At 44.5% G+C, this 15,615-nt stretch overlaps 1 protein-coding gene across 2 annotated transcripts; it reads right to left on the reverse strand.

Annotated features, from left to right (window-relative positions):
* Positions 1-354: 354 nt before the first annotated feature.
* On the reverse strand, positions 355-13,536 carry kctd1 (potassium channel tetramerization domain containing 1). Of its 2 annotated transcripts, none has more exons than XM_041949422.1 (5): positions 13,296-13,536; positions 6,879-7,057; positions 5,698-5,842; positions 3,790-4,095; positions 355-1,592 (listed from the first exon to the last, which is right to left on the reverse strand). In XM_041949422.1, exons 1-5 carry the CDS (start codon positions 13,302-13,304, stop codon positions 1,431-1,433), a joined length of 801 nt encoding a protein of 266 aa, XP_041805356.1. In that variant the 5' UTR covers positions 13,305-13,536; the 3' UTR covers positions 355-1,430. The 2 variants fall into 2 exon arrangements, with proteins under 2 accessions (XP_041805356.1, XP_041805355.1); XM_041949421.1 differs by lacking the exon at positions 13,296-13,536 and adding an exon at positions 7,879-8,255.
* Between the last annotated feature and the right edge of the window lie 2,079 nt (positions 13,537-15,615).

Below are 15,615 nucleotides of genomic sequence, written 5' to 3' on the forward strand. Positions count from 1 at the left end.
GCACAACTGACAGGACTTGCGTGGAGAAGTCGGCTCTATTCAATATAACTAAGTAAAGAATGCCCCATGCAGTCACTGATGCACCAGCCTCCAAATCCTCCAAGGTACAACACTGCCATGGTAAAGTTAGCTTTACCTCTCTGGTTGTAGAGCGCTATAAAACACTACATAATGTAAAAGCTTCTTGTTTGCCACTGAACACACTCAGGATGTTCGAAAGAACCTTAAGAGGTAAGGTAGATGCAGTAAATTCAAATTTAAGGAAGTGCTAACCACTGTGCTTGGAATGCAACGCCGGGCAGACACGTGAAAGCAGTCCCCGCAGCAATGTGAAAACAGCGAGCAGACACCATGACAACTTTAGCTGAGATTTATTTCACATTTTTTGCTACATTCCTCTTTACTCAAATCTAGGGAGCGTAGGTGGGTCAGTCATCTTAGAAATACTTTATATCCAACTTCATATCAATATGTGCTACAAGTAAAAGTGATCTCGAAGTGGGTGCTGTGGTACAATAAGATTTAATCTGTTCAGTCATGTCTGAGGCAACAAATCTGATTTAAAAAGATTCAATGTAAAAAAACACAAACACATATACAATGAAAAAATTTACAGGTCACGACTCAGAGGAGTATTATGATCCAATTTAATAATTCCCAAGTTAGCACATGGGGGTTAGTAGCTCATACTCCCCAGTGAGGCAAATGGTGTGACAGAATAATTTACTAAATCATTTTTTTTTACTGCGTATAGAATGGACTTTGATGTTTCATTTTGATGATACTGATGTCAACTATATTTTATGGCATAATGCAATAAAATAACTTCCATTAAAGTAAAAAAAAAAAAACACTTCATTGGTATCACAATATTCAACATCATGTTAACTGTGAAAAAAGATGCTTTGCAATGATAATGGTTTATGACAACTGAGACATTCTGTACTGTAAGCAACACATTAGTGACCTTTTTACAGCGAGGGATAAAAACAGACTTAGCCAATTTGCCAGTGAGACAACAAAATCAAGTCACTGGTGACAAGCTATGCAACATACTACATCAGCAATAAAAGCCTTTTTTTAATTTATATGGGTATAATAGAAATCATATTCAACCTAATGTAGGCTCTAAGTTTTAAAACAAACTTTGTTTGGGGATCCAGCGTATATAAATCCTTTTTAAATTGGCTTATGGGGGCTAGACAATCACAAATGTCCTTGCAATCTCAAACTTATCAAACGTCTTGTATCTTCTTATGGCAAAAAAATCTCCTGTTGCACCTCATTTTTATTCTCTAGATGGTTCTCAAGTTTAAGAAAACAAAAACATCAACAAGGAAACGAAGAAAAACAGAGTCCACAGAGCTCTGCAGCACGGAGCGTTTGGCTGCCACAGAAAAGTCTAGCACCTCCTACTGCTCGGGAGGTTTCTAGTCCAGCTGCTCCTGCTTTATCCTGTTTGAATTGGATCCTCGCTGACTCGTCCTCCTCAGTTCCCTCCTCAGGACATACTCGCTGAATTGGGATGAGTCCACGCCTCCGCCGCAGGAGCCGGCGATCTCGAAGCCGCGCTGTTGCAAACGCTCTAGAACCTGGGAGAGGCGGAGCGGGATAGACGGAGGAGGCCTTTAGTGGCAATACAGGATGTCAATCACAGAGCATCATTAGCATCCTTGTATTAGCACTGCGGTGAGAGGCGGTGCTTGCTCACATATAAAGTCAGTGTAAACCTGCTAATCAAGATGCCCAACACATTATTCATGAAGGTCTACCAGTCCCCATACACTGTGATGCTAAAACATTCATGTAACCTCTGACCTTTTGTTGACTACTGCGATATGGAAAGCACTGAATCATCCAGAACTCTTGTAGTTACATGCTGCTCCGTCAGTGCGAAGTCTAGCATTGGAAACAGCTCTGGGAGTAAGCTGCAGCAACATACGGCCTGTGACGGGAAATTGGATGAGACTTTCCCAAAACGAAGAGCCTCTCATTTTGCCTCATTTTCATTGTTTTCTGCTGTTTATGTGTGTACGTCCGTGTATGTGTGCGCGTGTGTGTAGCTGTTCCTGATCTCGCAGCCTTGCAGACATCTACAGACGTGTCCGGGGGGGCTGTAGGATCACATTCCATCGAAGAGGCCCCAGGGAGCAGTGAGGCTTTCTCTCTGCCACTTGGCTCAGTGTGGACTGCTCAGCAAAACCCCCTCTCCCCATGTCTCCCCCAGCCCCCAGGCCCAAGCCTCCGCCAAAACTACAAAGGTCCCCCTACTGCTGGCAGCTCTCTCTGCCCCCCTTCCTTCTCTCAAAACCCCCGCCCTGCCTCCATTAGCCGCAGATACAGCATCCACCGCCGGCGTGCTTTAATAACCAAACAGGATTATGGGCCCTGCCTGGGGACAACCTGCCAGGGAGCATGCTCACTCTCTTGCTTGCTCTCCACGACTCACACACTTCAGAGACGGGTTTGTTTGTGTGTTTTTGGGAGGGAGATGGAGATTTGACTTCCTCAGATGGAGACACAGTCCAAATCAGTTGGAAATCTTTTCAAATGTGCCTCTCCTCCGTCATTTATTGATGTGTATCTGAGGATTTTACCATCAATGAATTAGTGGAATGTCAATATATAATCAGAGAAATACAATATTGCCAAATGCATGCTGAATATAAAAGAGTCTAACAAGTATAGAACCCCATCATGTCCATGACAGGATAATATTAAATCATTTCTATGCAGTATAAATGTGACATCAAGTGTCAAGAGTACACCTGACCTTTGATTCTTAAAAGAAATGCATTTATGGATCCCTCTTTGGATAATGAAAGGCTTCAAGCAACTTTCCCAACACCTTCAAAGTGTTAATCAAGACAAGAGCACTACTTTTCTATCTGTGTTTTATGTTGGTGTCACCAGAACTGCCTGCACAGCCTCAAAGACTTGCTGGCATCCATGTACTTGTGGATCTGGAGTCTTGCGGGTCTGCAACTCCTTCTTTGAATAACTATTTGGTATGAAATCTTACTAAAAAAATGGTTGATTCCCTGAATGTTACATACTCGACTTTATTTTTATTTACACTTTAGCATAGATCCAAATACCTTATGTTTCATTGCATCCTGTATTGTCCACTTCCTCTACACTGTCAGCCAGTTTCCCCTCAGTTTGCACATTCACTTGACTCTCCATGACTCAAGGTGTCGACCATTCCTTTGCTTAATGGCTTGAAATCCGCCATCAACCCATTTCCTGTCCCTTTTTCCGCAGGTTGGCACTGAAGCCCATCATCAAAATGACTTATGGAATCAGCTCAAAAGGTTTTCATCTGCATGGCGGGCAAACGGGTAAGATGTGAGGACCATATTACAAGTGTTGCAAAGGGATGCGTGATATAAAAGCTGATCGTCCACCCGCCAAAGTCGAAATCATTATTCCAGTCAGATCACAGAAAAGTAAAGATGGTGGTGGACTTGAGTAATGATGCCTTGTTAAATTGATACTTTGATGAACTCATCAAAGAACTCATTTTTCTGCAAGGCTGTTCTTGTGATTCGATTAGATTTTAAAAAAAGAAGATAAGATTTTGCAGTCAGACATCAGTATAATTATAAAAGTATACAGTGTAACAGCAGATGAAAAGAAGCTGAATGAGCAGATCATCACCTCAGTCAGTTCCTTGGGCAAACAATCGAATGGAAAAATGTAGAAAAACATGACTTCATCTAACCTTTGAGTAATAAAACGCTCAGTATACGTGACAGTGCACCCACAGCAGCCAGCTGTTGCCATTACCTGGACAGAGTTGAGGTGGCAGTACCCATTGAGTGGGAAGCGGATGACGTGCGTGGAGTCATGGTTCCAGCCAGCATTGACGGAGTTGCACATGACGTCGCCGATTTCTGGGAACACGTCCTCGATCAGGGCCTTGTCACCGCTGAGTGTGATCCTCTCGCCCAGGTCGGGCGCAACGCGCACCACCAGGCACTCGCAGGGGCGTGACACCCGGCCCAGCTCCTGGTCCTGGCGCCAGCGCTCCAGCTCAGCGAGCATGGGCTGTAGCTGGAAGTACCGCGCCTCCTCGTACAGCAGACTGTAGTCCTGCAGGAGAAAAAGGCCACTGACTTCACATGTGCCATCGCTCGCCTCAACAACTTGAACTTTTAAAAACATGACTAACACTGTATGTTGTTTTGAATGCGTAGCTTAATACGGTAATTCTGCTTATGTAAGTTTTGTTTCACCAGGGTTAAGTAACAAGTCTTCATCATGAAAACTAATTATTTTTTAAAGAACAGGCTTGTGGCCTCTGGTGGCCTACAGGTTTAAGACACTGACCAAGTAATCCCTCATTTCCTGTCAGCGCTTCACTGTCTCCTGTCTAGTACAGGCAAGGATGCCCAAACAATACTTAAAAAGGGATTACACTTAAATAATATTAGGCTGTCAAAATGCTGTATATTGTATAAAATCATAAAATGGAAACAGTGCGTGACTTGTGCTGGGCCATGAGGTTAATGCTGGAGAGATTATGATTAGCAAAAACTTTCCAACAAACTTTGAGTTGTGTCAGAATCATTAATCTAGATCTAAGGAAAAAAACATTTTAGTTTGAATGTTGTTATTTACAGAAGCAAAAATAGCCCATAATCTCTCCTCTTTAGTTTATTTTTTTACATAAACCTCAGGAATTCCCTCAAGCAATCCTACAAAAAAACATATTGTATATATATTGGACAAAGATACTTCCTCCTACCTTTTAAGGTAGACTGAAGTGACTTAGCTGGTTGCCTAAATGCAGCAAACAGCACATCTTGCTATACTAGAGAACAATATAACCAAAAACAGAATAGGCTAATCAGTTTAAGGTTGTATTTTTCTTTCTAATCTGAAACCAAACCAAAACAGAAACAGCAGAGAACTTTGAAAACCACTGTTCTACATGAACAAGCAATAAACCATAGCGGAGCAGAGGAGATGCAGTGCGACGTGTAGCACAGGGTTGCGTGGGGTAGAGGAGCAGATCCTTTACTCGCAGGACTGCAGGGCCTAAATAGCACCACAATCAAGTTTTCTCATGCTCCTCTCCAAATCTACCCAATGTGAACGTGGCCTCAGCCTGAACTTGAGCCTGTCTTTTGTCTTTGCTTATTTTAGCTGACATACTTTCCACTGATTGAGTCACACTGTGGACAGTCCATCAGATAATGTGGTTATTTGTTTTCTCCCAGGGCAAGTTAAGTAATTACTGACTAAATGACACATAAGAGTAAAAAAAAAAAAGAAGAGGAAGAAGGAATGCTAATGTGTCACATACAGTGAGACTCACCCTGGATGGACACTTGGCATGAGAACATAGAGCACTGGAGAAATCTAGCACATGCAATGTGGTCACTGGCGCCATGGCATTTATGTATTCGTCTCGACGCAAGCTTATTGTTTTCCTCACATATCTCAAAAGAATCTGCGGCCACTAATAGCTGCGGGGCGAGCAAACTGCATCTCACGATGAGTAAATGCATTATGATTGAGCTTTGTTTGCCCTGATACTTTGTCTCCAGCATGTGAACCGTTTTCAGCAATTCAAGGAGGACCAGTGACCAAAGGCATTCCACGGCCTTAGCATTCATTGTGTGTGCTAAGTTGTAGGACTGCTGACTGGCTGATGGGACTTTACAGTTTCTAGGATGGACATCCACTCACTTTGAAGTCGTCTGGGATGAGGAGCTTGGACGTCCTGAGGAAGTTGAGGATGTAGCGGAACATGTGTCCATCCCTGTCAATGAAGTAGTGCTGCTTCAGGCTGTCCAGGACTATAGGCTCTGTGCCATCAAAGAGACGACCAATTCTACCCACAGAGAGGGGAGGGGTGGTGGGTTAGGCAGAGAGGGAGGGGAGGAGGGAGGCAGAGGAGGGGGACAACATGTCAACATTTGCAATCTTACTCGATTTTTGCATGCAAAAGTTCAGATTCAGTTCGTTATCTCTGCTCTCCTCTTGCGGTTATGTCTCTCTTCCTGCATCTTGCATAGTGGGAGGAAAAGGATACAGAAAAAAAGAAAGAGACAGAGGCAAAAATGATACAGTGAGGCAAGAGCATGTGCAAAGGGATGTGACTCACTCATTTTCTCAAGCTCTGAAATGTTTTCACACCTTCGCACAGACATGCGCACATTGCCGAGCTCGACACACGCATCGGCGGTGAAGAGAGGCAGGAAGAAAGGGAAAGATTAAAAACAGAGGTAGTTTGAAAAGGTCAGGGCCAGCTGGTTGTCGGCTGCCCGAGGCTGGGCGCCAGTCACCCCGGGGCCCAGGCTCGGAGCGACAGTGCGGCCTCCCAGCCTCCAGATGGCCCCGTGCCCTTTGGCCCTTTACTTCTGCTGTGACATCTGTCAGAATAACCAAGTTGCTTTTGTCTGTGTGCCGCATCGGGCACTTGAAGCTCCTGCAAATTGTTTACCGCTCAAAATAACTGTGGGCTTTACTACACAAGGAAACATTTTTGTTATGCTACCTGGCATATCCAAAAGCAACTGATACTGCAGATTTTTTTTCTTTTTTTTGACAGGAGTAAACATTTCATACATACTCAGTTTCTCTCCACCAAGTGCATCCATGAGATATTTTTGTGATTTGAAGAGATGTGACATTTGACTGTTTAATGTCACGGGGTGACATTCTGACGCTGATAAACACATCTGACTCGAACAGAAACTCCCTATAAGACGCTGAATATGACACAAGCTCCTTCTGCGTTTCAAGCAAAATACAAGATGCAAACATTCAACGCTGGCCAAAAAAAAAAAAAAAAAAAAGAAAAAAAAAAGCAAACTTTATCTCCATCTCACACTTAAAATACAGATTCATGGTAAAACCAGACTCACCGGGATTCTGGGAATTTTGTTAAGGTGGCCAGACTGCTGGTGTACATGTGCCCGCCCACATCAATGTGCACGGGGGCATTGGACTTGGTGAGCTGTGCAGGTGTTGGGATGCCCTGGTTACTCAAGGGAGACACTGGTGACCGTGTGATCATGGGCCTGGACATGCTGGACCGATTATCCTGTAAGATGCAACAAAATATTATAACACAGGTAGGTGAGACGTGGGAAGATGTCGGTTTTTCTCCTGCGGATCAAGATGTGCTATTAAAGATGAAAAATAGAACCACAGGGGGGTTTATGATTAAGATTAAGAACATTTGAAATCAAATGACTGAACAACAATCTTAATATTTTTGTGTGACATAACTCTAATATAGATTGAAAGGGAAGATTTTCTTCTCTGCAAGTTAGAGCAGCCTGACCTTGACCTGAATGTTGCCACAATCCACAAGCAACCACTCCTGTGGGCCATAATCTCCAAAACCAAATTAATTTGGAGCATCAATCTCATAGTCTTGGAAATGAGCAATAATGACTCTTGATTTGAACACTGTAATAGGATTTGGAGAAATTGCCTCCTGTTAACCTACAAACACCATTAGCAGACAATTTCTGTTCTGAAGAAAATGACTTTACCCTGAAAAGTTTCAGACCCTGAGTGCTGATGGGAGGAAAATGCTGTGGCGCCTGAAACACCTCAGTCACTGAGGGTCACTATGCAGCTAGACGTATTCTGCAAATGCTTTCAATCGGCTAAACAGTAAATTAAAGCTGCAGAGTGTGGTGAGTGTGCGTGATATTCAAATAACGTGACAATAGTGCGCACTCTACATTTAAGGACAGCAGGAAGACAATCCATTCACACGCCGCATGCAATAAAACCAAAGTGTCTCTCACTTCGCTCCTCCAGCAAAAGTGACAGTTCGAGCCGGAGTCTGACAGTAATTTCTCCTTTTTTCTCCCCCACCCTCACACAGAATATCTGACTTTACGCGTTTACCTGCGCCGGCATCACTGTGGTTGGAGAGGAAGTCACCGAATGGTCATTTTGCTTGAGAGACGCTGCGGGAACGGGCTCTCCCCTCACTGCGAACATGAGCGAGGGCTCCCTGCACTCCGCTGCTCGGATCGGCAGCCGTTTGAGGGAAGCGTGCACGGACTCGTCCACGGAACTGATTGGACGCGGTCGCTTTCTCGCTTTCTGATGCGTTAAGTCCATGATGTCCGTCTCGTCCATGACAGCGCAGACTTTGAGGTGAACGGAGAGGACGCGGCCGGCTATTTTCCAGCGCGCTCGTGCCAAATGTGGAGAGGCGTGAAAAGCGGGGTGGCGAACACCGGGGGAAGAACGGCGCCGCTGCTGTCACACGGAGCAGCTTCTTTGCAATGGCTGGGAGAAGTCAAAGCCCCCGACAACATTAGCATTGTAGCGCCTGCGGCTCTTCTGGGCTGTCGCTGTTTCAGTGGCAGGTATGTGTGCCGCATTTTCAGAATAAAACAAATGGTGCCTAAGAAGGAAAAAAAAAAGATCGTCTGGCTATGCGACTCGGGTCGACGCACACATCTGGACCCGTCACAGCTGGCCTTTGCCCTTTTGGAGCAGAGTTTGCGCGCGCGGTCACCCTCCTCCTGGTGCCCATTGTTCAGCAGCAGTTTTGATCAAACCCTCCTTCAACACCACAGACCCGCACAGTCCAAAGCACAGTGAAAGACCCCCAAACGGTGACCAACCCACTCAACCACCTGGACAAAAATGGCCCTTTTAACACCCTCCACCCACTAACACACACACACACACACACACACACACACACATCACTCATAAGCGCCTGGCTGCTGATGATCTTTCCAATCACACAAAAGCAACCAGTGATAACATTTCTAGTCACAAGGATGCAGTGATGAAGCACGTAAACAATCTTAATATCATTTGCATTGAACATTAATAACATCTTAGGTGCCCTTTATGTGCATGAGGAAAGCACCACATCACATTCCTCCAAAACAGCAGTCTGGCCCTCAGAGAGGCCAAGAACACTTGTAACATCTTCTTGATCAGCTTCAAACATCAGAGTTACTGTATGAGGGCTGCAGTGTGTAAACACCACCGCCTATGACAACATCAGCATTGCAAAACCACCACACTAATGACTTCATGGAGCATAAAACCAGACCACAACATGTCCAATTGCTCTTAAAAGTACTGCCACAGCACTCTCCTGGGCTGTTTTTTTTTCATAGAAAATGCAGGGAATCCACAAATTTTAATAACATTCAGATTAAAATTAATTAGTTCAACCACTGGCCTTAAAACATCCACACTCCTGCTTCTCATTGGCAGTGCGAGTTTCACACCTAGATACCCAATTAGCAATTAAGCTTGCCTTTGAGTGTAGGCCTCCAATGTGGTGTGTGATCCCGGTCTGATTTGCATGCCGCTTGTGCACGCGCTGATAAGCGCAGGCAGCAGCCATACATAGTTTTAAAATTCAACTCCAGAATCCCTCGCAGAAGGCAAAGGGGCCTGCAGGGCAAAAGAGAGAGAAATCACATGGCTGCTCTTCAAAAGGGGACCTGTGTAAGGCAGCCGGCAAAGTGCGTGGGATCACACTCAGAATGCAGGTAATTTGTTCCCTGACTAATTTGTGGAGATGGTGTGTGTGTGTGTGTGTGTGTGTGTGTGTGTGAGTGTGTGCCTGTGGAGAGTAAGTTCTGAAAACAGCTTGGTGGAATTGGATTTCCTCAAAGCCTTGTCATCGCAAAGGTGGATTGAGTGTAAAATCTGTAAGGCATTATGGAAAATTGCAGGGGAGAGAGAAGAGAGAGTGAAAGAGAACGGGTGGTTAGGTGGGTGGGAGGTGGAAGGGGTAGCGGGTTGTGGGAATGAACTCTTATATCACAAAATCACTCCAACTCGTTGGAGGTAAAGATGCGAGCGCACGTGTGAGGACGTTTTCTCGGACCGATGTCCACGTCACACTTCTGCCTTTCACCTCAAGGAGAGTGCAAAGGTCATGTCCTCACAGTCCGTCGGCGAGCATGTGATGGAGGACTGATCGCTGATGCTCACATATCACCCACCAGCTCCAGATGTGCACAGCAGATCTTCCATACACACACACCGCCACACTTTACTACCTGTTGCCATCTTCAATTTGGCACATTGCCACAAAAGCCTCCCATTCGACGCTGTTTGCGGACACGTTCCCAAAAGTTTCCAGCCTTTGTGAAACAAGTCGAAACGTACATGTTTAGGGAATTTGCTCGTTTACCCGGCTTGTGTAATTTTGTTGCGCCACAGTATGCACAAACAAATCTAAAACAGGCACAGCGCATCAAAGCCTGGAGTCCTTTGGCTGCTCCAGTTACCCCTGTTGTTTTCCATCACTGGTCTTTCATGCAAAATCATCATTTTAACATCTTCTGCCGAGCTCAAGCAACAAACACGGCAACTCCGTTTGTGTCTTTAATAAGCTAATGCAGGGCATTACCCACAAACGCTCCCAAAACTTAAGAAGCAAGTATCTGTCTGATATTGCTATAATCAAAGGGCCTGTTGGGATCAACACCAGCAACAAACTAGCCTTCAATTTTCCATCCCACAATGCAGCTCTTCAGTGTTTCAACATATCGCACAAGACACAATTAGCATTTCAGATCAGAGCATTAACATTCAGTTCGAGGCAGGCAGACTGGTATTTACATAATCTGGATGGGTTGTCTCTGCTTTGTTGCCCACGGGCATTTGTTTCAAATGTCCACACACAGGCAACTACAGACTTTGGGTTAACTTCAGTCACTGGCGGCTCTGAAGGCAGAAAAATAACAGGTAGTGAGACTGTTGGAGCAGAATGGCCTGGGTGAATACTGTGGGCTGGCTGTCTGGTCAGGTGTGTCTCACTGTGACTTTTAAAAACAAATTAACCACACACAGTTTCCAAGCAATGCCACATCTACAATAGTGTTTAATTTTTCAACAAAACTTCCAACATTGTCGTCAGTGTTTTCTTTCCTCTCTCTCTCTCATCACATGTTGGCATAAGAATTGTGGTAATGATGGTGTTTTGTCTGTTTGTTTTTTTATTAGTACACATATAACAGGATCTGTGGTTTGCTTCAGGGGCTTACATCCACAGGGTGGCGCTGGTCACCCCTGAAAGCTGATTGGCCACCCCAAGTGCCATCACATAATCACAAAGAGTGATTGGCTATCTGCCCAGTGAGAGGCGGGACTGCAGCTTTCTTTTGCATGTAGCCTACTTTTGAAGGTACAAGAAGAATAATGTGTGGGAGCCTTACTTGCATGGTGCCACTCTGCTGTGTTGTGATTGGTAGGACTGTTTATCTGTTAAACAATTGTAAACCCAGAATGTAAGAAACTGCAAGATGCAATAATAGAAATTAAAGCAGATATGAGAAATGGTAAATTAATGCTATTCTGATGTGTGTGTGCATGTGTGTGCGTGTGTGTGTGTGTTTGTGTGTGTGTGTGTGTATGCGTGCATGCATGTGCAGGTATTTCATGCTACTCCTGCATAAGTCAGTGCCCCGCTTGGGCCACCCCAGTCCAAAAAGTCTGGACATGCCACTGGATTGCATCAAGTCCCAACTTCAAACCAACTGTATTTCTCAAAAGCATATTTCTCAGTAACAACAGAAGCTCTGCAAGTTTGTGGTAACAAATGAAGAAATGTGTTCAGTCTAAAAAAAACAAAACAACAACAACTTTGGCATTTAGTGATAGGATGCAGAGGTTGTCGAGCAGAAAAAAGTTAGCAGAGCAAAGAGGCCCTCCTGACCTGCTCCTGAGCAAAGAGAAATGTGATTTTCTGGATGAACTGCTTCTTAACCTCTGGATCACAGTTATCCAATCTGTGTTGGAGAGTCCACAGAATCAACAACATCCCAGAATTCGAGCCACTCTGTTAACAATGACTAGGAGGCAATCAGAACGCATTCAAAGTTTCAGATTTTACATCCGAGCCGGTCACTTATCACCGCGGTGCTCCAGTACTTATCAGAAACACACTTCAGCGTTACTCTTTGTGGAGTTACTGTAGCAGCAAATCAGCATGACATCACAGATGAGGAAGTGTGATCAGTGGCTGCAGGATGTTGGTGCATGTTCACTGGCACAGGCCGATCTGTCCCAGGGCGCAGGAGTGGCAGAGCCATAATATGAAATATAAGAACAGTGTTTTTCTCCAGAGAGTTCAGATTCAGCATGCCAGGCACCTCTACCTCAGGACTGCAGGCTGACAAATGTAATGTGGACTTGCTGACTTTGAAATATGTGTCTTCTGCCAGATCAGAGTCTGTTTGTTCAGGGTAATGTCACTGGGAAACGGATGTACAGATGCTGTGCATACAGTAAAGTATGGTTTTGTTAACACAGCGCCATCAAGTGATCGGTCCTGACAGCCCAACATCTCAATCTCGTTCTGTTTATTCCTGCACCCTCTTAAACTGGTGAAACCGAGTGTTGGTCCTCAGCACAGGTGACCTGAACTTAAAGGGTTTTGTTTATAACGCAGCATTTAATAAATTGCATTTAAAGTATCCTCCTCCCTGCAGCGCGGGGAGAAAAAGCCAAGTAACCAAACATACAATCTGTTTGTTCAGCATGTGAAATACAATTTTTGTATAAACTTTATGAGCCTTAGCAGATGTTTATTTATATAATATATGGGTCATATGAGCTAAATAGGTCCAGATTATCACTTAGTGAACTATATTTGCCGAATCGCATTCGGACCTTGAAGTTGATTACGCACAGCGCGGTCAGAGAGCCAAGAGAGGAGAGGAAAGGACAAAATTATTTTCTATATCTATCTTCGTTCACATTTGATTCCCTTAACGCGGCCACGGCTTGTATCAAAGGGTGATTCGCAGATTCTGCATCGACGCGTATAAAGGTTCATCCTGTCTAACAGAATACGAAAAACGCCTGCGGCGAAATTACTCCACAATGGCGTCTTTCATTAGAGGATCTGGGGCAGGCAGGAAACAGAACAGTTTTACGACAAAACTGCCTCCAAAAACATCTTCATGAAGACGACAAACGCGCGTTAGAGTAAGTTATGAGCAAGTTATACAGCAACAGCGACACGGAGACGGCGATGTGTTCGGAGCCGAAACGCGCCAGGAGCGAATTCACACGGTGGACAAGTAGAGTGTTTGCTCGACAAGATCGCGGTCTAATCCGCTGTTCGTTTAGATCAGATGTACCAAAGCCTCGTATATTGTAGCCACGCGGATACATTTGTACAGTAACTATGGAACAATAGCCAGGAAGTGGTTAAATATAAGAACTGTACCGCTCGAATCGCTTGGCACATGCGTAAAAGCTGCTGCGCCTCAATGTCCCAGTCCATCCAGCCACGGAAATAATAGCAAACCAAATAAATCTCCGCTTACCTGAAACATAGAGCGGCATAAAGTATCTTTTTGTGCACCTTTTCCCTCCGATTTGGCCCACGATCTGCTTCTCTTCCTACACCAGTGAGAAATGCAATAGCTTGGCTAAGGTAGACAGAACAAAATACAGAGAATACTTGCTCCAGGGCTCCGAAACCCCTCAAGGCAAAGATCAGGATACAATTAGCTCATGTCTCTGCCCTAGTCTAAACCAATCTGCAGAATAAAACTGGGAGCAAAGGAAGAGATCACAGCAGCAGTGCCTCAGTCTTTGTTGAGTTTATGTTTTTATAAAATCAAATAAAGAAATCTTTTTTTTCTGCATTTACAACACCCTCACTCCTCCTGCCTCCAACTTGCCTATTGCCTCCCTTTCGCAGAGAAGCTGATTTTAATCGTTATGATTAGTTTTGATGTAACATTCCCCCGGGCGATTGCTACAAATGGATGGAGTGTTTCTTTGCCAGGGAGGGAAAGCAGCAGATGATGATAATTATATAGATTGTTGGTGGAGTCCTTTGATTTTTTTTTCCACCCCTCCACCTCTCAAACATCCAACCTATCTAGTCTGCTTCTTTAACACATGCCGCTCACACTGCATGTGCACCGGGCAACTTGTTGATGAGCCTAGGATCAACTTATTAAATTAATGGAATGTGGTTAATGCAATTCTCACTCTGTAGTTCCTCCTTTGTAATCTCTTCAGCCTCTTTCCTCCCTTTGGACAACCTCCAAATGACGTAGTTGTATAAATAAGCACTTGCAGCTTGCCTTGCCCCAATCAAGTCTGAATCAGTGCCTGGGGGTGATGTGCGAGCTCATTTCAAATGTTCAACCATGCATGATTTCAGGGAGATTGAGGCACTTCTGAGGCTTTTAGATTTACTTGGGGGATGCAGTCAGCAAAGGAATTACACGTTTAAAGTCTTTCCTTTTGTAAAATTCCTCCATGTGAACATGCGTAATTATTCTGTGTGAGTCAAGAGTGCTATTCTGCGCACATCTGGACACAGAATTATGTCTTTACATTGTCAACAGTTATCCTCACGCCATGCACAGTGGGGGGAGGCTGAAATACCCGCTCTTGCGCCCCCTACTGTTGAGAGCAACAACTTTTCACAGCAGCTATGAAGGCAAATGGATTTGGCCATGTCATTGTAACGTTACCCAACTATGAAAACACAAGAAATGTTGAGAGAAAACATCAATTTGAAGCAAATATTTACAGTCAGTGTTTTAATGTTCATCCAGGGAGAAAACTGGATCCAAGAGGAATGAAGATGCCATGAAAAGCGACCAGTGACTGATGGATGTGAGCATACAAACAAAAGCATTTTCCACTTCTCTTCATCAAAAGGGTCCCTGTCTCGGATCATCTTTTGTATATGATAAACAGAACCGCTTTTGAGGAAAGGCCAGCTATGCCTCGCACATCCGATCCAGGGACCATTAAACTTTCCACTTTTCGACCAGCATGTCCCACAGGAAAACAAACACAGGATTTAAGTGTTACGATGAAGTTATTTGCCCCAGAGGTTACTGGCTGGCGCACGATGTGCCAAGCCTCAGCTACACACACTCACACACACATTTTTATGCCATTAGTCTGACAAACTATAGTGAACAAAGAACACCCGGGGCCTTAAAATCCCATACGTTATCCATTTTCCACACAAATGGAGCCCTTTCATAATGGGATCCTCTCACTTCAGTATTCAAAATATGCATCAGATGTTCTTGAGACTAACCAGCGTAGCTCTTTGAATACATGTGGCGTAAAGCCGTGCAAAACAAAGGGTCACATTTTCGCTGGATCTCGACCTAAGTGCTGCAGCAGCAACGGCAGGCGAGCACCGGCTGGCTGCGCCATATTTTGGTGGACAAATTACCCAGATTGGTTGCAGATGTGAGTTTGCCCCAAACAGCAACTGCCTAGCCTGCATGACATCATAGTGCTATAAATGCATACGCTGGAGAAAGGAGGGGAGGAATCCTGGAAAACGCACTCTGCTTGCTGCAGTTTTGGGACGCTGACTGCAGTAATTTCACAGGCAAATCTAATTTGGTTATCGATCTGCTCTGCCATAACTTAAACATCAAACACGGGCAAGATTGCGCAACTCGTTCTTCCTCTTACAAAAGTTGCATTCATAGACAACAAAACACACCCTTTATCAATTCATTACACTCAGGGGTTTTCCAGCTACAGCCTCTTACTGGTATGACTGGTAGCTTAAGGTGGCTAATGTTAGCAAACACGACAGATACCGGTGTGGTACGAACATCACTCAGTCTGTTTCTTCTTGACTTGACCCACTGT

Source organism: Chelmon rostratus, chromosome 12 (genome assembly GCF_017976325.1).
Source record: "Chelmon rostratus isolate fCheRos1 chromosome 12, fCheRos1.pri, whole genome shotgun sequence".
NCBI lineage: Eukaryota > Metazoa > Chordata > Actinopteri > Chaetodontiformes > Chaetodontidae > Chelmon > Chelmon rostratus.

What these genes read in the sequence shown, in the direction of transcription:
- kctd1 (XM_041949421.1), bottom strand. Translation starts at nt 8,115, where the DNA reads ATGGACGAGACGGACATCATGGACTTAACGCATCAGAAAGCGAGAAAG. An exon ending in TCATCCCAGACGACTTCAAA is followed by an intron (nt 4,096 to 5,697) that starts GTGAGTGGATGT and finishes TTTCTCCTGCAG; the next exon opens with GACTACAGTCTGCTGTACGA. An exon ending in GCCACCTCAACTCTGTCCAG is followed by an intron (nt 1,593 to 3,789) that starts GTAATGGCAACA and finishes CGCCTCTCCCAG; the next exon opens with GTTCTAGAGCGTTTGCAACA.